Source organism: Lissotriton vulgaris, chromosome 1_1 (assembly GCF_964263255.1).
Source record: "Lissotriton vulgaris chromosome 1_1, aLisVul1.2, whole genome shotgun sequence".
NCBI classification, from domain to species: domain Eukaryota; kingdom Metazoa; phylum Chordata; class Amphibia; order Caudata; family Salamandridae; genus Lissotriton; species Lissotriton vulgaris.
In genome coordinates, this window is record NC_141685.1 from 202,315,448 (window position 1) to 202,343,417 (window position 27,970).

Sequence of the window (27,970 nt, forward strand, 5' to 3'; positions counted from 1 at the left end):
AAACATGTTAGCTTCAATATACTAGGGTTTTTTCTAAATTACATTTGTTCAAATAACCTAAGTATACATTTTTTAACCTATACCCCCAAGTACCCTACGAATAAATACATTCTTTGGGTATACCTAGAGGTATTTTTAGATTCTCTGTTTTCTTCTGGATCCCTGCTTAGCCTGCACGAATTTATCTAAGAACTCCCATCTTTTTTTGGTTGAGTCCGCCCTTGTGGGATCAATCTTCCAGGGTGTGGATATGGGTAAAAGATGAAGCACGTCACGATAAAGTGAGTGAGGTGTCCATTTCAATATCTTTGGATACCCAGGAAGTAGTATCCTTTCTGGACCCTACCCATCTACCTCCATTTTTTTTAAATTTCCCTTTTTCTTATTTTGCCCAGTTGCCTTTGTGTGAAATCAGCAAACCCTCATACATCATCACCTTCATGAGCGTCCTCTGGCAGCATTCACATGATGCTCCCATGAAAGCCTCACACTTCACTGGTCGGGCAGTTCCAAGCCATAGGCCGGTCATAAATCTGCAGCCAGGCAAGTGCAATCATGATTGGATTGGTCAGCGGTCATTCCTCATGCAGACCAACAATGTCTCACCTGGAAGCAGAACGTGGTTCGTTCTGATGCTTTGGTGACTGGGGGCAACTGGAGGAAATCCCCGCATATGATCAGCTGGATACCACCAAACGGCTCATCCTTTCTGCGCACAGCGCTACAACAATGGAAACCACATTAGTAACATCATCAACATTTGCTCTTCAATCATCAGAAGCCAGCTGCTCCAACCCCGCAATTCCTCTTTGGAAGGAAAATATTTAGACAGCTCAGTGCATCGCCTTTTTTTTTATCCATAAACCTTTGACGCGCTCTTTAGGAGTCACGGATAAAAAAATGAAATCAAAATAGGATTCGGTCCATATTAGGAAGAGAATGGAATTGAGAAGTGTCAATCACCCATATAAGCATATTAAAACATGCAACTCCAGAGCATAGCGGATGCTGCAGAACAAAAGGCAGGGTAAGCCCAGGGTCAAGGGTAGAATTAAAAGATTCACGCCTGCCTTTGGAGACCACCAGACCCCTCTACCACACAGAAAGTACCGCGTTAATCAACTTCTGTCCGCATCTTGGATCCTTCCTATAGGTGCCAGACACTGAGTACATCTAGAAGAGATAGACTTCACATTGTACAAGAACAAGAAAAATCTCACAAAACAAAGTGATTGAATAATTTTCCCTTTAAACCCAACTAGGGGTCACCACCAACTTTACACTGCTTGGTAGGCTGGGCTGTAAAAATTGAGCTTGAAATTTATGGTTTATAAAATCATGGTAATAGCCCCAATACAATGGTTGGATGAAAGTAGCAGTAACATACATCGGCTCTGTTGTGGTCACAGACCTCTAGACACGCTAGCTATCTGGTCTGTGTGGAAACTTACCGGGCGACAGCCTCCAACTTGTCAAAGAACTCCCCCTCCACCATGGAGACTTCATCGATAATCAGGTGCTGGCAGCTGATCCAATGCTGACGCACCCCGGGTCTCTGTGCCAGTTCAATACACTGATCGAGAGGGGCCTTCCCAGAGCCGATCCCTGCAGAGACAACGAAAGCCAAGATCATCCTGGTGTCTCAAGTCCTTCAAAGCAGACAGGGTTCAAAAGACACAAATTACAAGCAATTAATCAACGCTTAACAGAGTCATGCAGGTACTGTGTGTGAGAAGTTAGCCTGGCATATGATGTCACTAGTTCTAGTGGCACCTTGCACCAGTCTAAAGCGACCCTTATTGATGGTGCTTGTAAAGTCAAACTCATAGACAAGCTATCCTGGTGGGAGGATGGACCAGCAGTCTTAGGCTAAACTCCAAAGAGCATGTGAAGCTATTTGTTTTACCAATTATTATCCCTTAAATAACAAATGAAAGGACACCACAAAAGGTATATAACAAATATGTATGTATTTCTAACAACCCCGCTGAACTCTTTAGGAGGTCCGAGGCAAAAGTACATTACAAGTTACGTAATTAGCATACTATAAGTTGCACAAATACAGTTTTGCCCTAGGGGCCTCAAACCATATACTAAAATAGTGGTATAAGAGCCACTACATGAATAGTGAATAGGCCTAGGGCCTAGAAAATTGCTGGGGCTACACTAAACAACCAAGGGTTAGGAAGTAGGAGACCCACTGGAGACGCGTGCAGTGTCTAAACACAGTTGCAAGTTACCATTGACTTATAATGGAGAACGAAGAAGTTACAAAAGTACAATTTAAGGACACTTCCGGATGGACTTGGATGGAACCCTTTTAAAACTAGGACACTTCGAGAGTCAAGACCCACGGGAGCACCGGAATACTCATGTTACCTCACCCAGGGAAGCCGGGTGCATAGGTGTCTTTGTGTCTGGTTTCGTGTAGTTTTCTATGGAGATCTGCATAGAAGTGCTGCGGGCGACCAGAGGAAAAGGGTACCGGAGGATCCAAGGGTGGATCGAAGTTCTGAAGAACCTGAAAGCGGAGGGGACAGAATCTGGGTCACTAGCCAGTGGCCAGGAAATAACCAGGACAGAACCAGGCGATGTCTGGTGATTTCAGGTGAAGATGTGAAGCTGGTCTCTGCAGCCACGAGGACCAGGAGGCGTCGACGACGACCAGAAGCTGGATTTGAGCTGTCCCACAAAGGATCTAGTGGACTGTGGTGTCGGTATCTGGATTGGACCCAACAAGCGTTGGCAAACGCAATCCACGCAGGAAGTGAAGATTGGCTTAGAGTCAGACCAGCAAGGTCTGGGGCGCTTCTCCTTTGGAGGGAAGCTGGAGCAAGCCTGGAGCAACCAGGCCAGTAATGTAGATTCAAAAGAAAGTCTTCAGGGGGCTCACTAGCCAATGAACTAGGAACCAAGAAGACGCGTCAAGCGGAAATGCAAGAGCAGGCCCCACGCGGCGCTCGTGGAGTGTGGAGGGCTGAGCTTCGGTGCAAATGGTGCTCGGGTCTGGGGCTTCTCTGTACTCCAGTGCACAACTGCGAGTTACCTCAGGAGTCGATGCAGTTAGCAAAATGCAGGATGTCCAGTCCGACGTCTCGTGCCCCCCCCCCCCCCCCCCCCTCCGGGTCTCAGCTTAGCTGTGGGTCGGAGTCAAAGAAGTCTGGAAGTCCAGTTCCTGTGTTGCTGAGTCTTCGGGTTCCGGCAGGAGCGTTGACAAAGCAGACCGGCAAGTTACTGGTGGTGCCTCTTTGCACAGGGTGGTCACTCCTTGACAACAAGGGAGAGGTCTTCGAAGTCCTATACCGACTAGAAGACTAACGGTCCAAGAGTTCTGTATCAAAGTTTCAGTCCAGGATAATCTAAAGTCCTGGGGACACAGCTCCTATACTTCTACTAAGAAAAGGGGCTGGATTACCTGCTAGGTCCCTTCTATGGGAGGACTCTTTTCCCTTTGCCCAGTTTCACGCCAGAGGAGGGCTGGAGTGCCCCAGCAACTGGTTTGAACTGGGCTATGCATGGGGCACCTCCCTGGACAGGAAACCTATTGTCCAGGCCTCCCCTGACAGAGTTTCCTCCAGCAGCAGGTCAGACTAGTGTCTGTGGCAGCAGCATCCATTTTGTGATGGAGGCTCTGTTTAACTTGTAAAGCAGTACTTACATGTCTTCACCCTCCAGAAGGGTGAAATGCTACCCCCGCCACCAGGACTGGTGGGGGGTAGTATTTCAAAGTGTTTGATCCCTTACACAACATGTTTTAATAAAGCCTAACCAAAAGTTGGCATTAACTGCGAGGATTATAATGCACTTAAGAGTATATGGTATGGCTATATCATAGAACCGCTATAAGGAGGTGGTTCCGAAAGCTGCAGAGGGGCTCAGCTCATGCTAGGGCACCCTCTCACATAAAACCAAGCACTCTGCCTCCAGGATTGTTAAGGCCTCCCATAGGAGTGACTTATAGGTGCATATATGTTTATATATGGTAGATATAGATATCTAAGTAAGGGGTGATTACACCACCTTACCCAAGCTGAGTGATCAGCCTGTGGTGTCAGTTGAGATGGCCAGCCAGGGGTGGCACAATACACGCTGCAGCCCCTGGTTGGCCTTGGATGCACCTATGCCCTGGGTACCTCTGGTACACTATACAGGGACTCACAAAGGTGACCCAATACCCAATCTGGTATGCACCTAAAGTACATTGTATCAATTTAGAGAGAGAACAGCTGGGCTGTGGGTCTGATTAGCAGGCCCACAGCCACACAAGTCGAAAAACCTGAAAATCACAGCAAAAAGTGGGGGTGACCATAGGAAGCAGACCCTACTCTCCTACACCGTGGGTCAGCCTGCTTCGCCTGTTGGGTTTGGAGTCTCATATTTTGCGTCGTCCCACCACAGCATATAAATGGGGAACAATGGGTGAGCCCACTTCAGCTTCTGGCCGTCTTGCATTGAAGGCTAACTATCTACTTTGCCAATGATTTCTCCTGCATTGTTCATTCTTTATTTTTTTATTATTCATATGCGTTGTACACCTGTATGCTAAAAAGTGCCAATTCTGCTCTATTAAAAGTTTATGCACTGATTCATTTTAGAGTTCTATTGCAAGCACGTTGCTGCCACATGGTGACAATGTTCTTTTTTAGGACATTGAGATATATAATATAAATCTCTTCAGCTTGCCTGGACCAGACCTTCCACCCTCTAAAGACAGAATATTTCCCTTCCTTTCAGAAGGAAGGCCTAAAGCGGACACAGTTCTAAAGTCAGATTAAGAGTCACTGGTTGGCAACCTGAAATGACAGTCAGCAGCTCTTCAAAAACACAGATGGCTGTAAATCCAAAGAGATATGGAACCAGTCATCCAAACTGCAAACAGAACCAGGTAAAAGGTTGTACTGATAAATCATGCTTAACACAAGAAAAAAGCAGTGCTTGAAAGCAACTAGTGGAAGAAGGTGGCAGCCAACAAATGGTTGTAAAGAGGCAAAGCTTGTGGGGAGGGACAAACCGGTCACAAATAAAAAGCTTGTGAAAAAGTGAAGTAATGGAAGCCATGGTAGGCCATGGGCAGGCACCAAGCCCTTTATGTTTTTGGTAAGCCACAATATGCCGCACAAATGACTGAGGTCTAGTAGGCAAGCCCCCCCCAAAAAAAGACAGCACAATATTAACACACGAGCAAGCGTGCTGATTTTGCCCCAGATTGATGGACCCTGCTGGTGAGGTCACACCTTATTCTGGTCTTCACCCAGAGGCTGAAAAATCCTACTAGGCTAGTGTTCCAAAGTGGTACAAAGGGGGTGGTGATGGATGGAGCAGTTCGGGCTGGACTGTTCCCATGAGACACTGGGTCAGACTGATTTGCATATGGCCATGTCTGAACTGGGGTGGCAGAGTGGGCTAAAGAACAGTGATAGATTAAACCCAGATCTGTTGAATGGGTGCGAGTGTTTCATTGGTTCAGATGCTCCGTCCATCACCACCCCCTTTTGTACGGCTAGTGTTCCAAGCAGCCAACTTCTTCAGGTGAAGGCTGAAGCAACATCAGGTAGGCAGCTGGGTTCAGAATCTTAGTCCGGGGCTTTTGGGGGGAGAGGAGGGGTGGGTGTTACACCGCCTAATAAATGTATTATTTAATAAACAGTTTGGTACAGGAGATTTGAGTCGGATATGGTAAGGTGTCTTTCGGGTTTCACCTGGGGTTTTTAAATACGCTCTCAGACTAAAAACACACATACACTTGTCTCGGTTTTGAGGATGTAAAAACATGGTGATTTACAAAATACTGTGTTTTAACCATCCTCCACAATCTCTTTCCTTTTCCACTGGCCCTTATGCCCACTCATTCACTTCTTCGCATATCATGAATAAGATGACATTATAGCAGGATTGTCAGAAAATGTGATGCCCCCCGTCCTACTGACCAGTCTACAACCCTGATCTTAGTACCCTGGTTCAACCCTTCAAACCAACTTCTACTAAGGGATTTACCTTCTGAATACTATGTTCAACCTTTACAGAGACCCAAGAGGAAACTGCTGACACTTCACAGCCTGCGCCTCTCAGTGGCTTAGCTCCTGTCTCAATAACTGTCTTAAGAGCATTAGGTTTCCTCCATCCAAAACATTTTCTGGTGGTTTAGATCTTTTAGCAAATTATAGATGCGGCTTAACATACTCCTGGAGCACCCAGGAAACAACCCCTGCTTCCTCCCTTCAGTCAGATCATGGACACAGCTCAAATCTCCTCCCTCTCCCTCCTTATGCACACATTCCCACAGTACTGTGTGGGACTGCAGCTCCCACCTGCAAATCATCAAGTGTCCAGTGCCCCTACCCTCCCCCTCTTTAGACACCATCCCACTGTAATGTGTACTGCTGTAGCCCCCCTCACCTGTCCCCTCCCCAAGAAACCTGGGCTTACCTGCAAAGGCGTGCAGCGTGGTGCCACCGATGTGGCAGGCGGCCACCCCGGTGCTGGCGGTGGCATAGGTGCTTTTGGGTGGCAGGGAACCCACAATCCTCTTCAGAAGGTAGGACTTCCCAGTTCCTTCAATGCAAGACGAAGACAAGACTTCAGACTCCAGGGAAGGCTCTGGGCCGAAACATGTGGGTGAAAGTCACACTCTTACCAGCACTGCCCGTAAAGAAGACGTTCTTGCCACTGAGCACCGTGCTCAAGACCAGCATCTGCTCACTGGATAGCTGAACCCTCGAAGGCATCGTCAGGGTGGGCTTTTTTGGGGGACGCAGGTTGGCGACCTCAAGAAGGGAAAACAAGGAGGAAAAAAAAAATCATAAAGAGATCGAGCCAAGCACTAAAAGAACCAGGATTCAAAGAACTCAAAAGACCCCAAAAACACTTATTTAAAGTTATAATGGTCATTCTTAGATCCAACACAACTGCACACAGTTGTGCGGGAGACAATTACAACTCTGAGCGTCGGGTACTAAAGCAGCCAACACCGAGAGTGTCTGAACTAGGACTGTACACCCCACCATACATCAACACACCACAATAAGACACCAAAAACATCCATACCTGTAAGCAGTACAGGCTATGCACACTACAGTTGAATCCACCACTGCAAACAAACCTATCACAAACCACCCAAATAAAGCAAAGATGAAAGATAGCCCTGAGACACAGGACAAGCATTGACAGGTTCACCCGAAGCACAGTCCATACACTGCTTCCAACAGATACATGAGAATCGCAGAACCACCTCCCAAGTACTCGGTCACACATGGGTCCTGGGCCTGCAGCTCCCTCCACCAAGCACATGCTGCCTGGAAAGTAAAGTGTAAATATAAGAGCCTTCAAGGACATGTTCTAGAACAGCAGAAGCACTTTTGATAACAAGCCTCAAAATCTTCTACGGCTGTCAGAAGAATGGTAAGCATACATTCTAGATCTTGCCTTTACACCACAAATTTCTACTAGCCGAGATGCAACAAAGGCGTAGTTTAGCCTCAGAAGATCCAGCCCAAATGACACCTCAGTCGCTCGTCAGGGAGAAGATTGCCTTTGATGGGCAACCAACACTAATAAAGGCCCATGGAATTTGCCTTGCCAGCTGACCAGTAAAGCCATCTCTTCAGATGGCGAGTCCTAACTTTAGTATAAACCAATGGGGCTGCCATTCCCAGGGAGGCTACTTTACACAAGACAATTGGCACCACCAGTATACACAGCCCAAAGCTTACAACAACGAATGCCACATGATTGGGTTCAAAGTCAACTTTTCATGACCACGCCAAAATACAGGCTGCTAGTCAAAGTCAGTGAAACCCTGCACATTCTAATCAGGTTCCCCGAATGGAAATACAAAACTCCATGCTATTGATCTGAACTGTTCCTTCATCATGGTATCACTCGCCATGCTAGAACCTTAGCCGCCCCTGCAGGCCTCATCCTGCCCCACAGTCCGCATGAAGAACCGAGACGTCAGAACTGGTCATTTGCTTACTATAAAAAGGCTCTTAAAATCAGATAGTTTCAGGTGGTGTTGGAATCGATCGACATGGTATGTGGATACTTTTACCACCCAGGATACGAGGCCTGTAATAGGGCACCCTTCAAGGGACACACACTGTTCAAGGCAAGCCCCTGGCTGCACAACAAACCATATACAAATAATGGGTGACATACACACACAGGTGTCTCACACCGCCATCCTTGCTACTTATATGGCTACCAGTGTGATACTGCTTCTGTTTCAGTATATACAGCACTTCTGTTCCAAATGCTCCATAAGTAGACAATGCTGTAAACACCTGTTCACTACAAAGCCCACAACTCAAATGTCAAAGACCAATCAAAGCGCCACACATCTCACAAGCCAATCACAGTGCACACATTTCCCCTCCTTCCTGTGGCGAGGCTCTTACTGCACAAGTTTCTGAGGACACAGTTCTTGCTCGCTTCTGTTGACCGTTGGCACCTCTGTTTCCAAGTCCCTTGGCCTTCACCGGGGTCTCGTTGGCCTTGGCCCGCTGCTCGTTGGCCTGTTGCACATCCTTGGCCTGGATTGGACTGATGGTCTCAAAAGTGCGCGGGAGGCCGGAGAGCAGGCGCGTGCGGTCACTGACCGGCTTGGTCACATTCTGATCCACTTCATGCTTCACCATCAAGGTCTTCATGAACAGCTTTAGTTTGCTGGGTGGGCAGTTGGCGATCAGCACCTGGATGTTCTCTGGCACCAGCAAGATGGTGCCCTTCCCGTCCTGCAGGAAGCGCGAGAAGAGCTTGATCTGCCTCAGCACAAAGTTCTGGGGTAGCTTTCCATCGTTCACTTGCAGGACAATCTCCCGGAACTCGTTGCGGCCGAGGGTGAGCACAGCACTGCGCATCACTTTACGCTTGGTGGACTGCCCAGCAGCATTGAGGTGTTCAATGGTGGCACTGCACTGGACCTCCGCAGACAGCTGTGGAGCCAACATCTTGGAAGGAGTCTTCTTTCCTAGAGGAAGATGGTCAGATGGTAAGAGCAAGCAGTAAGGAATGTCCAAGAGTAGACTTCCTGAGGCATAATCAAGAACATCACCCCCGACAGTGCCCACAACAATACACCTGGACGTCAGCCATGATGCACAGGACCGATCACAGTACCTTAGGATCAGCAGGTTAAACTCACTCACAAGAACAGTGCAGCAGGGTCTACTGGGGGAGGGGGTCTTGACACTGCATCAGGACATCCTAGATAGAGGGTAGCAGTGATCAGTAATTTGATCTCTTCTCAGTCATCCGAGGGAACAGCAGGGAGTGGTCTAAGTCACTCTTACCCTCTACCTTGAGGCTTTTCATACCAAAAAGATTGTTTCTCAGGACACAAATTGATTTTATGCACCCTCTCAAGATGGGATACGACATTTAACACAAGACGCATGTGGCCAGAAAAGATGCTTCATACATTTTCATAATGCAGCATAATAGGAATGGATAGAAATGTAAGAATATTTTACAGTATGCAGGAGCAGCTCCAGAAGTGGTCTGTGGAGGCTGTCATACATGGCGTAGATGTGTATTGCACAGTATGCGTGGATGGCTACCTCTCAAAAGCGAACCCCTGAAGCGAGAAGAAAAATGGGCACAAAGGGGAAAGGCCGAAAGGTGAGAAAGGGGAAAGAGAAAAAGAGGCAAGAATATTTGAAGTGAAGACAATGAGGGAGAGGAGATAGAAGGGGGCGGAAAGAGGGAGATATATAAACATAACTGACTGAAGGAGAGATGACAACAAGCATTTACAATGCAATGGTCTCGGCATCATTAAAGGTAGAGCTATTGGCATTGCTCATGACATTTCTTTTTTTTTCTTTAAATCATAAATAAATGGCATTGTCATTTACATTGCCAATACACAGCACTCTGCACCTGCACTCACAGCTCTGCACTCAACAGCACACACCACTCTGCACCTGCACTCACAGCTCTGCACTCAACAGCACACACCACTCTGCACCTGCACTGACCGCTCTGCACCTGCACTGACCGCTCTGCACTCAACAGCACACACCACTCTGCACCTGCGCTCACAGCTCTGCACTCAACAGCACACACCACTCTGCACCTGCGCTCACAGCTCTGCACTCAACATCACACACCACTCTGCACCTGCGCTCACAGGTCTGCACTCAACAGCACACACCACGCTGCACACACCACTCTGCACACACTCACAGCTCTGCACTCAACAGCACACACCACGCTGCACACACCACTCTGCACACACTCACAGCTCTGCACTCAACAGCACACACTCACAGCTCTGCACTCAACAGCACACACCACTCTGCACCTGCACTCACAGCTCTGCACACACCACTCTGCACCTGCACACACCACTCTGCACCTGCACACACCACTCTGCACACACCACTCTGCACCTGCACACACCACTCTGCACACACCACTCTGCACACACCACTCTGCACACACCACTCTGCACACACCACTCTGCACACACTCACAGCTCTGCACCTGCGCGCACTCACAGCTCTGCACCCTGCACTCACAGCTCTGCACCCACAGCTCTGCACCCTGCACTCCCTACTCTGAATTAACGCCTCGACCGACCGACGAATGGGTTTGCTATAATTTTTATAACATTTTAAAATCTTTTCTAAAACTATATTGATTATGCTTATATTTTGTAAACTGTTTTTAAATTTGTGGTCCTCAGTTGAGTACCAAAGCAAATAAAAAAACTTTGACTTTGACCGGAATGGCGCGTAATTACAGGACGTGGCGTAATGGCATCGTTTTGGAAACTCCATGTAACAAGCATACCACGAAATTCCCCAAATGACTGGTATTAGGAGCGCGTAATTTCAATTTAGCACAAGCCTAACATTTCACTTCTGTACTATTTGTTTTCCTCCTGGAAAGTATAGCGGCCAGCTAGGTAACCCGCTTTCCCTTCCATGATCCACAGAACACGGGCCTGAGCCTGTTTCTCACGTGTACCAGTTGAGAGTATCCGTGCTTAATTTGTGCCGGCGGTTGCAGGTGGATGCACGGGAACACTTTTTGGGTGTCTCTTATTTTTCCTCATCAGACTGTATGTACCCAGAGCAAGAGAGAGAGAAGCAAAACACGGAGGACGAAGGATAGAAAACAGATAGGAGAACTGAGCCAAAAGAAAAATGCAGGAATGAAAGGGAACTTGCAAACGAGACATAAAGATACAGGAATGGGAAGAAAGAGGGCGTGTTAAAGGGGGGGATCAACCCTCGGCAGTCTAGACAATCGCCAACTCAGCAAGCATTTTGGCATCACTCAGTGAATATGCGGAAAATGTGCCTCCCTGCGCTTGTGTTATATATCCCAATCCCCTTTTCTATGGGCTCCTTTAATGTTACAGCGAGTAAAACGCACGAGGGCTCTGTCTGGAATGTCATCCCTCGCGCATCAGGACACTGCTTTGGCGCTTGTTACTTCCGCCTGTCTGTCACGAGGATGCTTGTTTAGCTGTATGACACAGGTGCAGGTCCTGCTTTTCCTGTTGGGCTGAAGACCGAGACAATGCAAGTATTCAAAGGCAAGGACTTGAGGAGGAGCTCAGACAATAAATAATAGGGCGAGACTCCGTCTCCCGTGACCTGGGCCTAAAATGGCACTTAGGTAGTTATACTTATTATACACGTGAATATTATCTTTCTGGCAGAGTGTGAGAATATGGACTACGCATGTTGATGCTTTAGTGTTGTATCTGCCCGGTGGTACTTAGTTATCAGCTTAAGAAGGATGAACGGCTGAGTGGCCCTGCCCAAGAATGAAACCGGCAAGCAGGGCCACTGAAATTATACGGCAGAGGAGCAATACATTATTCGGCAGGTTTGACTAAATTATGCAACAAGAAAAGGAAAAATTATGCAGCATAATTTGTTGATGGTATTTACTTAATTATTTTGTAATTTTGACACATGGTAATGCTGTTTGGCCAAATATTTTACCTCACGAGCACCAGTTTGACAACCAAATACAGAAATAAGCAACGAAAAGATTACTAGTTAACATTTGAGGAGGGCTTTCCATTGCACACACACTTGTCACCACATATTTATTAATTTTGGATCAGTTTTAGCTCAAAACAATTTTTTATTTTGTTAGCTGGTTAAACTGCACCATCCACCTCAGAGGGGCTGACAACATAGCGTTACAAAACTCCCATGGAAACCGTCAGCCAGGACACTATGGAACTCTCTAGACACGTTCCTAGATTCTTATGAACCACCATGAATAAAAGACCTCACCAAGGAATCCTATTACTGCCGCTCCATCTGTATCCGTGGATGCGCCAGCACCAAAGATAACGCAGTAGGTTCCGTGGTGCCTTGCACCAGTGACGGCACTCACAATGAGGTGACCAGGGGCAAGAGACTTCTCGACTGTAGAAAGGCGAGTTCCTGCACAGCACTCCGCAGACGAAGGGGGGCGGGGGGGGTGCGACGAGAGACGAAGGAGAGCTGCGGGCAGAGGGAAGGTGGGGGGGGGAAGACGGCACTCACCGGCTGTTCAGAGAGGCGGCGGTTCCTCCCTGCCACGGGCAGGGCTGCTGGGCTTCGGCTGGGGACGTGCTTCTCCAAGATAAGAGCGGCAGGGCGGCTTTGCAGAGTGCGCTCCGCGGCTCCCTGTGGTGCCCCCAATGCCTGTCTGCCCACAAAAAACGAGACGGGCCGATGTGTACACACAGAGACTGCCAGGTGGAGGAGGCTGCGACTTCTTGGGGCGGCTGTTGTCGAGAAATGGCCTAAAGAAAAGTGCCGCCATTTTCCGATTCGGGGGCGTGTTTTTTGCGCCCTGAGTGACAGACGACGTCACAGGGCTAAAGAATGCAAAAAATCACGCCCCCGAATCCGAAAAAGTCGGAGCTTATTTGGAGGGACGGCTCTCTCCTCCAATGGCTGGCCTCCTTTTAGGAAGCCAGCCAATTGAGGTGAGACGGCCGAGGGAGGCGGGTTCCAGATCCCTACTAAGTATCATACGATCTCCTCCCGGAAATGCTGGCAAGCCAGCATTTCCGGTCCTCGACCGAAAAAGGAGGAGGAGAAACAGGGGACAGGTATAACCAGGGAAACTAAAGTTTGAAGAGCAAAAGACTAAGTGTGGCTGGATGAGGGGAGAAGGAAAATTGAACAGAATAGAGAGGGGTGCAATGGTGCAAAAGAAAAGGTGATTGGGAAGGTGGAAGAGGAGAGAAGAGACGAGGTGAGAAAAGGAGAAAGAAAAAGAGGGATAAAATAGAGAAACAGGTGAGGATAGGAAGGACACAAAAGAGAATAAATGAGGAAAGACTGAGAAGATGGTGGCGAGTAGAAAGCAGGTTGGACCTGGTTTGATGTATTTGGTGATGAGGAATCCACAGGCCCAGTTGGAGGTGCTGATTAGTGTGGGTGGTAGGGTAGAAGAATTTACTGTCTTTTCCAATAAGGTCTAAAATTAAATATTTTAAAATCTGACAAAAATATTTTGAAAGATGCTGCGGGAACAGCAAGTTAATACTGGTCAGTGATTGATTTCATTTTTAAACAACTTAATGTGAGACTTTCACCTTCATTAAAAATATACATATTCCAAAATATGTCTGCTGGGCTGGCACAACGGTCCATATAAAGAGTCAGGGTGCAATGATTTGTGTTTGGCTCTCCATACTAGAGATGGTGGCAAAGTGCCCCTGCTTTCCCTTTCTGTGTAAACCTGTGGCCAGGTTCGAGCTTCATGGAAGTCTACATGCTTGGATCAATAGCTTGGAGTTGCCCACAGGTTTGCAAGGGACCCAAAAATAAACTCTGCCTAAATACAAAGAAGAATTCACAGGGATATACCGAACACATGCATTGTTAGTGGTCTCTACGATAGAAATATATATATTTTAATGTAACTACCTTCGAATGAATTTTCAATTCTATGTGGCAGCCACCCTTTGCACTGTAGGTTAAATACTTTCTTTATTTAGGTATGTTTGTATTTGGGAGACGGGGGCACCTTACAGTTGAATCTGCATTCTGCATGCACTAAAACGACCGGTCATCCTAACACGTCAGATAACACTTCAGATAAAATGAATACCACTAAAATGCCCGCCTGTCACTTATACAACACTTCTAAAAGTTAAAAAAGCAGTCGCAATCGCATGCGATTTACACCAATATACAGTGTGCAACTGCAATATAAATATTTAAGTGATAATCTGTAATAATTCAACTAGCTTACTCACACACGGTCGTCTCTGGATGAGGGAACCGACGGCGACGTCACAGCAGCGCGTAAACGCACGCATCCTGGTGAATTGGCCAATCAATGCATGGATTCACTGTGTGAAGCCACGCAGTGATTGGCCATTAAGTTGTGGCTGAGGCAGTGTGTGTCACCCCCCAAGCGCGGCATCCAATGATGCTGCGCGGTGGACCAGCCAATCCTGGTACTGCATGCAGCGCCAGGATTGGCTAAGGGGGGCACATTTGCCGCTCGCCCTGTCGCCCCTTGTAAACCCGGGCTACGGCAGGCTGACAAGTACCCCACCGTCCCGCTGGGGAACTTACAGTGCGCATGATTGGGCAAGTTGCAAGTCAAATTGCACTTGCGCACTACGGTCTGTCTGCTGCAGCCTGAGTGTGTGGACTGGACTGTCTGTCACGTGACTCAAGCTGCAGCAGGCCACCCCAACCCCCTGCGCACTCCGAATTCGCCGGGTGTGTCCCGGCGGCTGACTTGTTGTAATGTACACACTTGTACATATTGTTAAAGGATTGCCGCGATGCGGGTCCATGTGCCTGGTGGGGCTACGCCCCTACGGCTATCTCAAGAGCCAATAACTCTGTCATAAAGGGATTCACTGTATTAAATCTGAGGTTGCACTTGGTCCACGTCCTACAGAGAACAATGCAAGATGAAAGTCTTAGAAGCTTAGTTCTGAGCGGGCGAAATAAAATGATGCAAAATTGCCGCTAAATTTCCATGTTTGTGCCGCTAAATTTCCATTTTTATGCCGCTAAATCTGCTAATCCATGCCGCTATATCCTGGGTGTCTGAATAAGCAATAAATACGCCTATAAATCTTGTTTTTTATATTGTCACATTAGCTGGTTTAAGGACAGAAGTCAAATGCCAGCATGTGTCTGCTTACAAATTATTGCTTATTTCATCTCAGAGATTGGACTATGAAGTTAAAGCATTTTGTAAAGTGACATCAGTTTTTTTCTCCTATAACAGCATTTAAGTGCTGGGGGGGCTGAGGGGGGTGGGGGGAGGGGAGGGAGTAGAGAGTACCGATAAAATCATCTCCGCTGGAGAAGCTTTTCCTGCTTCGTGCTATGCAGAGTTTTGTCAAAACTCCTCCAGCCACCACACGGTTGAGTTTTTTCCTCACACGTGGTGTGCCAATGTTCCATTGGCGAGCGAAAATGTTCATTCCAGAACAGCACCGCCAAGATTTTCTCAACAAGGGTGAATGTCCGCGACAAGAAAGATGCCCTTCAAGCAGAAAATCTACTGGAGCTTTAGCAAAAAAACTGTGGCCTCTGGCGTGCCGAATGGTGCAGCTCGCGCAGATTTGGCAGCGTGGAACACGCTCCCATTGCTAAAAAGCAGCGCAACATTCCGTTCACGGATTTCGGCAGAATCGGAGCGTTTATGTCACCAGCAGAATTCCGCTGTGAGACTTCAGGTTCCATCCTCCCCTACATTTAAGAAGCGTGTACATTAAATGTACAAACATTTCAAAACATATGAGCAGGTATGATTTTTTTTGGGACTTAAAGTGTGATGGAAACAAATATTTTAATAGGAACAAAAACGATACTTATTTGCACATCTCCAGGAAATGTTTGCTGAAAGCCAATTTTCACACATCATTTGTATGCTTTACAGTTAATGAGAGTGTGCGGTCACATCATGCAGTGATATTAAATTAAAAGTGAGTTTTAACAAAGTGAGGACCATTCCTAACCCCAACATGACGACAATGCGATTAGTGAACTAAGAAGCAAGTCAGGAGTTACGTATACCTCGGGTTGCACCGGCTGTTTTTAGGTCTAGAGACCTGTCGCTTCTCACTGCGAAGCAGTGAGGGGCAGAGTCCCGAAGAATTGCAGCAGGCCCAGCTGTCCACGTACAAGGGGTGTGGGGTGGTGCATTACGGCAGAAGTATAGCCAGCGGTGCGTGCAGTAGCTGGCCTCGGCAGTGGCGAATGTGCACATCTGTAGCAGCAGGCCCAGCTTCCAGCATAGGTCTGTGGCGGTTCATATCTACAAGGCAAAGCCAGTAGACACAGAGGGTGTGTGGGGTGGTGCGAATCTGCGGTAGTCCAGCAGTGCGTGCAGTAGCTGGTGTATGTAGTAGTGTCTGCACATCTGTAGCCGCAGGCTATGCTGTGCACTTAGAGGATGCCTGTGGTTTGTATCTGCAGAGCATAGCTAGCAGTGCGTGCGGTTGCTGGCCTAGGCTGTGGTATAGCTGCAGGTTCAGCTGTGCACGTAGAGAATGAATGTGTGGTCCATGTCTGCGGTAGTGCAAGCTGGCCTAGACAGTGGAGAGATTGCACATCTGTGGCCGCTGGCCCAGCTGTGCACATAGAGGATATGGGATGGCGATATCCTAGTACACGCAGTGCGTGCGGTTGCTGGCCTGGGTTGTAGTGTGTACGCACATCTGTGGCCGCAGGCTCAGCTGAGCACGTACAGAATGTCTGTTGTGGTTAGTCTGCGGTAGTGCAAGCAGTGCATGCGGTAGCTGACCTGGATAGTAGTGTGTATGAACATCTGTAGCCGCAGGCTGAGCAGTGCGCTTAGAGGATTCCTGTGGAGGTTCGTATCTGCAGAGCATAGTTAGCGGTGCATGCGGTGGCCGGCCTAGGCAGTGGAGAGAGTGCATATCTGTGGCCGCTCTGCAGCAGGCTCAGCGATGCTTGCAGAAGTCAGTGCGGGTTGGGACCGGGGGCGTCTGCGACAGCAGGCCCGGCAGCACACGCTACAGCTGGGTGGGGGTGGGGGGGGGGGGGGGGGGGGAGGTGTCAGTGCACATTTACACACTCGAGAAACTCAATATGGCACAGGGCAGTGCCCATCCGTAGAATCTGCCCGAGTGCATATCTTATCAGACCCATCATTGCATGTTCTCGTATCAGCTGAGGGGTGGAGTGCATAGCGTCTGCACAAGGCCGAGTCTTCCAGGTTAGAGCGTTGGGCGTATCTGCAGCAGCTCTGTGCATTACACGTTTGGATGTGGGGGTGGTTTAGGGTGCATAACTGAAGGACCATTCTGAGCACTACATCTGCAGGAGCATACCGAGCATTACATGTTTGGATGTCAGTGTGGGGGTGCATAACTGCAGGAGTGTTCCAAACATTGTATGTTTTACTGCAGAAGAGAGAAATTAGCCCGAGGGAGGGGTGGGGGCTATGTAACCTCGGCCCTCAACATCTGTCTTGGCATGAGATAAGATGGGGGGGCGGCGGCCCGGGCCTCAACATCCGTCTTGGCGGGAGATGAGGCGGCGGGGATGTCTGCTTGTATACCGACCGTCCAACAAAATACAGGGGTGGGTCGCACCAGGAGAGCTTCAGCAACCGTGCTGCAGTGCCACCCCGAGCTGTGAGAACTGTGCACATCCGTCGTAGCAGGCCGACTGGACACCCAGGGTCAGAGAGCGGCCGTGCCCTTAGCAGAGCGCCCAGCACAGTGCGTCGATGACGGGAGCAGGTGTGTGTGCATGTCCTCAGCGGTACCCCCAGGAGCAGGTCCGGCCAGCATTGGAGGGGGATACCGGAAGCTGCTCGCGGAGCTGAACTTGGGTGGGGCTTACGTCAGCGGCAGGCCCTGCATGTATAGGCAAGCTGAGGTGTGAGGGTGGGGAAGGGGGGCACTTCTGCTCATCTGCCCATGCACAATTTTGCAGAATGCGCGCTGGTCTGCTGACGTAGGCTCAGCCTCGTACTTCCAGGTAGGGGCGTGCACTTCTGAAAATACTGACCTAACTATATGTAAGAGTAGCGCATTATTGCAACCAGGGACATCTTAAGGATTTTGGGGACCCTGGGCCAAAGTCATTTTATGGGCCCCTGTTCGAGACAATTTTGAATTTCAGCTCTTTCATGTCCACAGCATTTAAAATAATCTGTTTGAGACTTATTCAGTGTCATCAGGGCAAGAATCCCCACAGAACAAAGCTAGCTTTATCTGGGGTCCCCCTGAATGACTGGGGCCCTAGGTCAGAGTCCACTTTGCCCATGCCTCAAACGACTATGATTGCAGCAAACCTAGCAGTGCACGCAGAAAGCAGCGAGGTGGATGAGAGTTGCTCTGGGCATTTGAAACGGTCTGTGTAGCTTTGCCTGGAGGAGCTATGGGAGAGAAGTGCTGCAGTGACAGCATACGTGCAGCCCGGATGTGAGAAGATAGGTCGCTAGCGCCTATGTCCAGTAGTAGGCCATGCTGTGTGTTAGACCCGTCAGCCCTAGGGTGGCCTTTCCCTGTGACTTTTTGCCCTTGCCTCATTTTTCCCACCTACTTTTTGTTGGCCCATAGGTCTTTGGGCACCCTTTTCATAGCTAATCTGTGTTACGGCGCAGGTGCTCTCTACTTCCAACATGGCTGCCACTGGGCCCTGCTACTGCGGCGTGGTCTTTTAGTGTAGCACCCTAGCTGCCAGGAGCAGGCTGGATCCCCATACAATGTTGCAATACCAGCCACCCAGCCCCTGTCCATAGGTAGAGTGGGGAAGCTCCTGGAACCTTCCAGAAGGAAGGCGGACCTGACTTTTCGCGCCTTAGAGAGTGGTCACCTGACCTGGGCATATATAAGCAAGGGAGGGAACTTTTTCTAGTCAGTTGGGGCATCACTGACCTGGGGAACCCACGCAGGAGCTTTAGGCGGGAGGGCCTAGTGAGGAACCTATGCTACTGGGAGTGACAGGATTTAGGTGCTGCCTCTTAAGCTGGGTGAGGTGTCCCAAGCTAGCCCCCTGATCTGGCCCAGTGGTAGGGAACCCCAGGGTCCATCTGCAGTGACTGAGGAGACACTCTTCAGGCCTTCAACTCAACCCCCCCCCTTTCCTCAGCAACTTCAAGAAACAAGCAACTAAGGGCGCAGAACCATCCAAGCACCAAGAAAACTGCTTTCCTGTGACCAGAGACTGCTGGGGGATCGACTAGGTACTGGACTGTGTTGCCCTGCGCACCCCCTGCCTGCAGTGGACCCACCTTGCCCCCCCTGGTCTCCCCCTGACTGAACTGCTTTACTACCCATCCAGCCTACAGTTCTTGCCAAGCTGTGTAGGAAGCGCTATAATCTACTCCCTTTGTGCCAGAGCGCTGTTCTGACTGAGCAAGTGGCATCCCTGACTGGAATTCTCCCCCCGCGCTGTTGCCTGATTCCCCTCACCGTCAAGCGCTGGTTCCTAACTGCCTGGAACACCTAGCGCTCTCCTGAGCTGACTGATTTGGGCTCCAGTAGCGCTGCGGAGCCTGTCATCGCCGCAGCGAGGCACTGTTATCCCCACTCACCGCCGCAGCCCGGGGCTGCAGTGCCGTCCGAGGCACCTGAGGAGGTCTGGCGTTCGTTGCGGCCCACGCGACACCCCTATGGTGACCTGCGCCAGCTTCAATTGCCCCCGCGGCGGCCCCCCGTATGTGAGGAGAGGGCCGCCGTTCTCCACACGTTGGGCCGCGGTAGGCCCGAAGCCAAGCTGTGCCTGTGTCACGTGCCCGGGGAGCTCCTCCGCTCCGCCCCCGGGCGCCGCGCTGCCATTGGCTCAGGCAGGCGCGCGTCAAGGCGGGCTACGCGGTTGGCTGGAGCCGCCCCGGCCACGATCCTCCCGGCCCCGGCCTCAGAACCTGGCCGGTGGGCCCCGAGACGACCCATAAACCACACGGAGCGGGCCGTGGAGCCTGAGTGCCCCCTCCTTTCAGCCCCACATCTCGCCCTTGCCCGGGTCCCGGTGCCCAGACGCCGCCCTGCACCGCGCCGAGCGAGACCCCCAGAGGGTCGCAGACCCCTCCCTGAAAGCGAAGACTTCACAAGGGCCCCGGAGGGCCGAAGAACATCAGGTAACCCCCGGGGAGGAGGGCGGTAGGCCCGAGGAGGCCCGAGGTCGCCCCTCCCCCGGGGTGAACTAAGACTGGGCCCCGTTTGCCCCCCTCCATTGTGCCTCGAGAACTAGGAGGTCTGGGGATAGACACTTTCCCCCCTATATCGTTTTGCATGCAGGTATCCAGCCTGAAATGTTCATGGTTACACCCTATTTACAAGCCTATTAAGGGAATGGTGATTTACTTCATTACACTGAATTTCTTACAGGGGCGGGCTTCTACAGCTCCTGAAGGGATCAAACTGCGATGTGTATTGATTCATCCTAATGGTATTCTGATCTGATCCTGGGGTCGCAAAACGATCAGTATTCACAAGAAGAAAAGCTTGTGGCTGTGTTCTTTAAAGTTATCTGTTGTACTGAAAGTACTTGATGAAATGTTTTATCACTTTCTATGAAGTACAGTTTAGAAGGCAACCACAGGAGGTTTAATGTGGTACTGTAATGCAATGCTATGGTCGCTTCTTGTAGGATCCTCCAGGTTTATGAAAGTACCCTCTTTGCCTGCTGAAGAGGGTGTTGCGGCAGTCTGTGTTATTTAATGTTTCACTGCTTAGATGAGCTGGTTATTATTTTAATGACAAGTCTTTCTGCAATTGCCTACTGAAACATTTTAATGAAATACTAATGATTTGCTAATGCATTACTTGCTTGATCCAAAGTCTATATAAAAGAACTTTATTTACAAATACAACTACTGGTTTGGTGTCCATTATTGCGCCCACTTCATGTCACCTTTACACGCAAGCCCCTGGCTGCCTTCCTGCTCGAGCCATGCTACCCCCTGGAGAGCTGGTGGACCCGGTTCTTACACTGTGTATGTGAGTAAGAGGGGGGGCCCTGCACATCTGCTTGCTTACTCATATATACACACATAGTGGCAGTTGCGACTGTGCAATTAGTCAGGTTAGTTTCTATAGGAAGAGTTTTTTCTCTTTTGCTAATAACTTAGCCACCCTTTCACAAATGTGCACAAAAAAAGTTCACCCACCTCTGGCTCTTTAATGGAAAGTTTCATGCTAAATCGTCAAGTGGGAGCCGGGGTGAGGGGGGGGGATTAAAAAAGTGCTATTTCCCATGCTGATTTCAATAGGAAACTTCACTCTCTGGTACAGAAAAAATGGCTGATCCTGATTTGACACAATGTTAGACCTTTACTTAATGTGCTTTTTGAGATATTGGGAAAATCTTTTCTGCTGTTTTTGAGAATTCTTTTTGTCCAGATATGCTCAGAATTGTCTAATTTAAAGGGGAAAAGTCAGCCTGATTGGCTGACCACAACAGGAACATTTTGTTGTGGCAGGACTCTGACATTCCTGCGTCATAAAAATAAATAAGGGGCCAGATTGAGCACAGCATTAACCCCCAATGGCTTAATTTGCAGATCATAACCAAAAACGTTGTTTCTTACTCACAGATTTAAAGTTAAAATAAAAAAAGAAAAGTGCCACACATGATGCTGCCAGTGGCATGCCACATAATTTAGTTCATCCTGCCACACAAGGTGGTCGGTCCTCCGTTGCCATACATTTCTTGTGGCCTAAATTTCTGCTATGATTCATCCATTTTTTCCTCGAACTGTTTCCCTCACATTCCTCTCACCCTCATTATTCGAACAGCAATCATATGAAAAAAACAGCCACACACATACACACCAAAACTCAGAGAGAGAGAGAGCTAAAGATACTCTCTCCCTCATAACTCCACAAATCTTGATCTGTTTGATAATGTGCACCTTCCCTGACAAGCCAACAACAAGTTCGGCTAGCAGAAGTGTCAATCAGGAACACAATTATAAAACGTATTCTTCTGTTTGGGTAATATTGTCTACTACGGGACATGTGCTTCTGTCTTAATAGCTTGGCAACTCCAGTTTACATTAATTACGGACAGTGTTGTGCACACAAGGTTTTGCGATTTTCCATGTATGCTGTTTCAAGGCTTGTGGTTTTGGCATGAAGATGGGGATAGTTTATTGTTGAACACGGTGACTAGGTTGTTGGCAGCTGGCGCTTGTGTGTCAAAGTGATCATTCTGAGATAGATAGTGTGTCATTTGCGGTTTATCCACTTGTGTGCTTGGATTGATGATCTAAAGCAAAAACATGTTGGACCGCTTTTATGAATCTTGAGGTTCTGGGCGGATGAGGTAGCCTTAGTTGTAGTACTTCGCATTGGTGCAGTTGGATGTCTGGGTAGGTTCGCTGTCGGGAATGCAGACTTGTTGAGTTCCATGAGATCAAGTAGATCTTCTGCCAGATATTAGGCCTTTCACAGAGCCAGAGCGGGAGATCTCTGGCCAAACGAACCTCTGCTGGTAGCTGCCCCCTGGCTGTGCTTGCTCCCCTGGGTGTGTGAGTGGCGGCTCTGGGTCTGTGGGCGTGGCTCTGTGTGGGTGGGCGTGGCTCTGTGGGTGGGCGTGGCTCTGTATGCAATAGGTCATACATTTGCGAGCTATTAAGCTATTGGCATTGTAAATGACAATGCCATGTATTTAATGATTAAGCTATTGACAATGTAAGTGGCAATGCCATTTATTTATGATTTTAAAAAAAATGTAATGTAATGAGCAATGCCAATAGCTCTACCTTTAATAATGCAGAGACCATTGCATTGTAAATACTTGTTCTACTGGCAACCCTGTCCCTACCGGTACAAAAATAAACAAATTCACCTAAAGTTGGCATTTTAAGCCCATATATGTAGATACTTCAAACAGCAAATATAAATAGAAAAGCACATTTAAATGTGTTCTATAGTGGCATTAACGATCCCCGGCTAATAATTCAAATAAACTAAGTCAGAAAGCCATGCTGCACATGAATACATAATGCGGTTCAAAGTCCATCAACTCCAGGCCTTTGCAGTCTCACAACAACATCGAATGGCCAGTAGTTCTCTTGGAAAGGCGGCAACCCCATGTATACCCTATATGGGACCTAGGTTATTAGTATACATCAGTGATTCCCAAACTGTGCGCTGCGGCGCCCTGGTGCGCCGTTATGAGGAGCCAGGGGCGCCGCGGCACGATGTGGGAAAGTGCAGGGCAGCGCTACATACTGGGGAGAAATGCCGTCAGCAGCACTCGCTGTTGGAGGCCATCTCACATTTCTTTGAAGTGCTGAAGAGGCTTCAACAGCTCCTCCCAGACCTGCAGTCTGTCAATTAGCCCCATTGTCATTCTGTCTGTGGCGATTCTCTCACACAGAATGACAATGGGCCATACTGCAGTTACAGAAGCCTAGCGCGCACACGGAAGGATTGCATTACCTTGGGGAGACCTGCCGTCTCTGTCCCTCTCCATCTCTGTCCTTCTCCATCACACCCTGTCCTCTGCCCTCTCCATCACACACCGTCCTCCGCCCTCTCCATCACACGCCGTCTCTGTCCTTCTCCATCACACCCTGTCCTCTCCATCACACACCGTCCTCCGCCCTCTCCACCACATGCCGTCTCTGTCCCTCCCTGCCCTACTCTTGCTTGTTAGCAAAGGCGTGGTTCTCTGTTGTACTGCACCGCACCTCTGCTCTTCTTTATCATTGCGTCGATCGCCTCTCCCGACTCGAGTGAAAAGGAAAGATTGATGAGGGAAAAGTAGGGCACAAGGGGAGAGAGAAAAAAGTTTGACATAAATGAATAAGGAAAGGTGAAAGACCTGAAAGGTGCAGTGCAGGGTAGATGGATATTAGGGTTAAGTGCTATGTAGATGGCAGGACATAGTTTTCCATCTGGATTCTGTGCAAAGGCCACCATATGAGTAGATGGGAGTGAGAGTAACAGAGTGACAGAGAAAGAGTGAGAGCGACCTAGGGGTTGGAGAGAGAATCGAAGGATCTTTAAAAAACCAAAACCTAGATAGATGCCAAGTAAGAGAAACATATGCCTTTAGAAAATAACTTAGAATCTAAGTGGAACCGGACTTTCTGTTTTTTCTTTGTTGATTTAGGCTGTCCTATAATGTTATGTTGCTTATTTGCATCACTCTGGGGAGGACCCCACAAAGTCATATTATACCCAATAGAGTCTGACAGAGTCGGTGCACTATGGTTACTTAGTAGCTTTTGGTACTGTGGGTGCAGGGTGAGGGGCCTGGTGGAGAGCGCTGGGTGGGTGCATGGTCAGGGGCCTGGTGGAGAGCGTTGAGTGGGTGGGTGCAGGGTCAGGTCCTGGTGGAGAGCTTTGGGTGGGTGGGTGCAGGGTCAGGGGCCTGGTGGAGAGCGTTAGGTGGGTGGGTGCAGGGTCAGGTCCTGGTGGAGAGCATTGGGTGGGTGCATGGTCAGGGGCCTGGTGGAGAGCGCCGAGTGGGTGGGTGCAGGGTCAGGTCCTGGTGGAGAGCATTGGGTGGGTGCAGGGTGAGAGGCCTGGTGGGGAGCTTTGGGTGGGTGGGTGCAGGGTCCTGGTGGAGAGCGTTGGGTGGGTGGGGGCAGGGTTACAGGCGTTTACTACGTCATCTGATTCAAAGCTCCCCAAAAGCAGCACAAGGCCCCCTACCAAGTATTTTTTTGCAGTTTTATATGGCGCAAACTCCACCCGAAGGCATCAGAGCGCTTTACATTAGCACCAGTCGCATTGCAGACGGACACATTCATTTTTAGGCATGGGGAGACCATCGTTCTTTTGAAATGGTGCCATTGTTCCAGGTGGCAGCCCCCTCCATTGGGTGGGAAGGGTGCAAGGAGGTGGCCGAGAAGGGTGCAAGGCAGAGGGGAAAAGGGTGCAAGGCAGAGGGGAAAAGGGTGCAAGGCAGAGGGGAAAAGGGTGCAAGGCAGAGGGGAAAAGGGTGCAAGGCAGAGGGGAAAAGGGTGCAAGGCAGAGGGGAAAAGGGTGCAAGGCAGAGGGGAAAAGGGTGCAAGGCAGAGGGGAAAAGGGTGCAAGGCAGAGGGGAAAAGGGTGCAAGGCAGAGGGGAAAAGGGTGCAAGGCAGAGGGGAAAAGGGTGCAAGGCAGAGAGGAAAAGGGTGCAAGGCAGAGAGGAAAAGGGTGCAAGGCAGAGAGGAGAAGGGTGCAAGGCAGAGAGGAGAAGGGTGCAAGGCAGAGAGGAGAAGGGTGCAAGGCAGAGGGGAGAAGGGTGCAAGGCAGAGGGGAGAAGGGTGCAAGGCAGAGGGGAGAAGGGTGCAAGGCAGAGGGGAGAAGGGTGCAAGGCAGAGGGGAGAAGGGTGCAAGGCAGAGAGGAGAAGGGTGCAAGGCAGAGAGGAGAAGGGTGCAAGGCAGAGAGGAGAAGGGTGCAAGGCAGAGAGGAGAAGGGTGCAAGGCAGAGAAGAGAAGGGTGCAAGGCAGAGAAGGGTGCATGGTAGAGGGGAGAAGGGTGCAAGGCAGAAAAGGGTGCAAGGCGGAGGTGGACTGCCAATTAGGTCAAGGGAGCCACGGGTCAAAAAAGTTTAGGAACCACTGGTATACATGGAGAAAATATTTTAGTCTATTAAATCGAGCAGACGAGTTTTGCACAGCAGAAGTGTTGAAACCACATATTTGAAGGTGCGCTCATATGAGATAGTGAAAAAAGAGGCAACTGTGAAATAAAATATTTGCCTAAGATCACACATATGGAGACATTTATGGGGCAAGCACCCTACAGCTCGGTTGAGTTGATTATTCAAGTCACTAGACCGTGTGATATATAGATTGTTACCATTCAGTAGAAAGTGCCGCTCACGAGTGTCACATGTAATTACTGTGAAAACATGGAAATGTCACATGTAAGCAAACTGGCAGCTGGGTCACTTTTCTGGAGTGTTCGCCCTCACAAACTCGGGGGCACGTCGCCCCCCTCCCCCCCAATCTGAGCTTAAAGTGCAGCTGGTCACGCACTTGTGCAAGACCCATCAGACACTGAGAACGCGGTCACCTCAGACCCCATCGCCACTTACACTATGCATAACAGGCACAATCATGCGTGTGACGTGATGCAACTGCTCACCTGAGCAGTGAGTCCTTCCGTCACCCACCAGTCTGCATCCACCACCACAGACCCTTTATGTTACAAACACTCGGACCTGTGACTGGGGAATATCACATTAACTACCACCCTTCGACAAACACCAGACGCGAAAAAAGACACGGAGGACAGGCAGCAGTAGAAGGAGGGGGCCACAGCAATCAGGGAGGCTGTGGATCCTGTACTCCACTCCCAGGGGTGTCCAGCATTGCTCTAAGAGGGCAGAATTCCAGGACAATCACCCACTAAAACACTCCCATTCTGAGGCTTGTATTCAAGTGGACCCCATGTGGATACCCTTAAGTAGGCATTAACTGGCCTCAGAAACCCCCCTGCCCTGTGCTGAAGCGGACACCGTGCAGTGGAGACCTTCTGGCGCAGGAGGGCGCTGCACGAGGTAGGTTTGAGCCACTTTAGGTGTTGCTTCACCGGTGATATGGAAGCGTGTACGGAGATTCCTGGCATCGATATTCATTGTCCTGTGGTGGTGCGTGCGGCGTGTCTAGGGTAGAGAAGTGTAGGGTTTGAGAGCATGGAAACGAACCAGAAGGATGTCAACCTGGACACATGCAGAGAGCTTCCTACACAAGCTGCATCTCGCTCAAGCGCGTGGAGTCCTCGTCAGCTACCAGGACGGGCGAGGGGCAGAGTTCACGATCTCAGGGGGTCCAGGTGAGGAGTGACGAGGCCACCCAGCTCCCAATGGAAAACCGAGGACTACAAGACCCAGAATGCAAAGACATAACATATGGTTGGCGGCTCCTGGTCTGTGAGCAGGGGTAACTTGAGCTGTACGGCCAGGTGAGTGTGGGAGCGAGCATGGGAAGCCGCTAGCAGGTGAATAAAGAGCTGGGATATGGAGAGGAGGGGTGGAACAAATCACCTGAGCAGACCCTGCCCCCCTTAGAGGGACAACAGCCTTCTCATAACCCTAGAGTGAGAAACCTACCACTCATCTGAGAAGCCCCCCACCCAGTGAGGCACAGATGGCCGCATCCAGTGAGCCCGACACCCCGCACACAGGTGAACCGAGCGCCTCTCACTGCCTGCTCCGCGGATAGCCTGCCAAGAGTCTCACCTGCTGACTGCGCTGGGGTCCAGGAGGTGCTCAGATGGAGAGGCCGGGTGGCAGGCGCTGCGGTCCCGACTCTGGATCTACTCCGCTGCTGCTGCTCCGGGCCCTGGTGTTTGCTGTCAGGCTCTCCTCGAACAGCAGCAGCAACTCCAACAAGAAGCACTTTCAAAAAAGCCGGCATTAGAGACAGCCAATCAGAGAGAGGGCCTTTAAAGAATCCACCAATGGCAGCCACGGAAGAGCCTCCAACGGTCTGGTGACGTCACTGCGGGGCAGAAGTGAACGACATCAATGCGGGGCGGAAGCAGGTGACCTCCACCGAAAAATAACATCCGGTGTAAGCAAGGAGGCCCCGCCCCAGTTCAGGTGGCTCACCTGAGACCTGCTCCTGGAGTCAGGGCCCCTCGGCTCGCGGGCCGCGTGTATCACCGTGGGTGGGAGACACACCCTGTGGCTGCCCATGTTTTTTATCGCTTGAATGTGGCGTTTCTATTGATTCAGTCTGGCTATGAGTGACAATTTACTGTCACATGTGTTTCACTTCAAGTGACAGTTTCTGGAGAGTAAATCAACGACCATTTATTCAGTTTTCATTCAGTGTAGCAGGGCATTGCCAATGCTTGTTGATAAAATTCTTCTAGCCAATCCATGCACATTCGTCTATGATCTCTCGATTACTGTGTCTGGTTCTTCTCAGTGCCACAGATGACACCTACTCCACGCGGGTAACTTTAGCATCCAAGCCTGATAGGAAAGGCACACATGCTAACATTTTATAAACAAGCATTGGCATAGCCAATAGGTCTCGCCTTTGGGATCTTATAAGTGTTTAGCCAGAGATATTGCGAAAGAAATTGTGTGTGTGCCTGAATA

The 27,970-nt window shown here is 49.6% G+C and overlaps 1 protein-coding gene across 1 annotated transcript in view; it reads right to left on the reverse strand.

The window, feature by feature from the left end:
* PIF1 (PIF1 5'-to-3' DNA helicase) overlaps positions 1 to 27,230 on the reverse strand; it is a 40,975-nt gene extending 13,745 nt beyond the window's left edge. The window contains exons 1-6 of the mRNA XM_086935937.1: positions 27,101 to 27,230; positions 8,394 to 8,965; positions 6,635 to 6,764; positions 6,427 to 6,552; positions 1,452 to 1,605; positions 607 to 721 (exon numbers count right to left, since the gene is read on the reverse strand). Of these exons, the coding sequence (XP_086792063.1) occupies positions 607 to 721; positions 1,452 to 1,605; positions 6,427 to 6,552; positions 6,635 to 6,764; positions 8,394 to 8,945 (1,077 nt within the window). The 5' untranslated portion in view covers positions 8,946 to 8,965; positions 27,101 to 27,230. The remainder of the gene's footprint in view (positions 1 to 606; positions 722 to 1,451; positions 1,606 to 6,426; positions 6,553 to 6,634; positions 6,765 to 8,393; positions 8,966 to 27,100) is intronic.
* Positions 27,231 to 27,970: the final 740 nt, after the last annotated feature.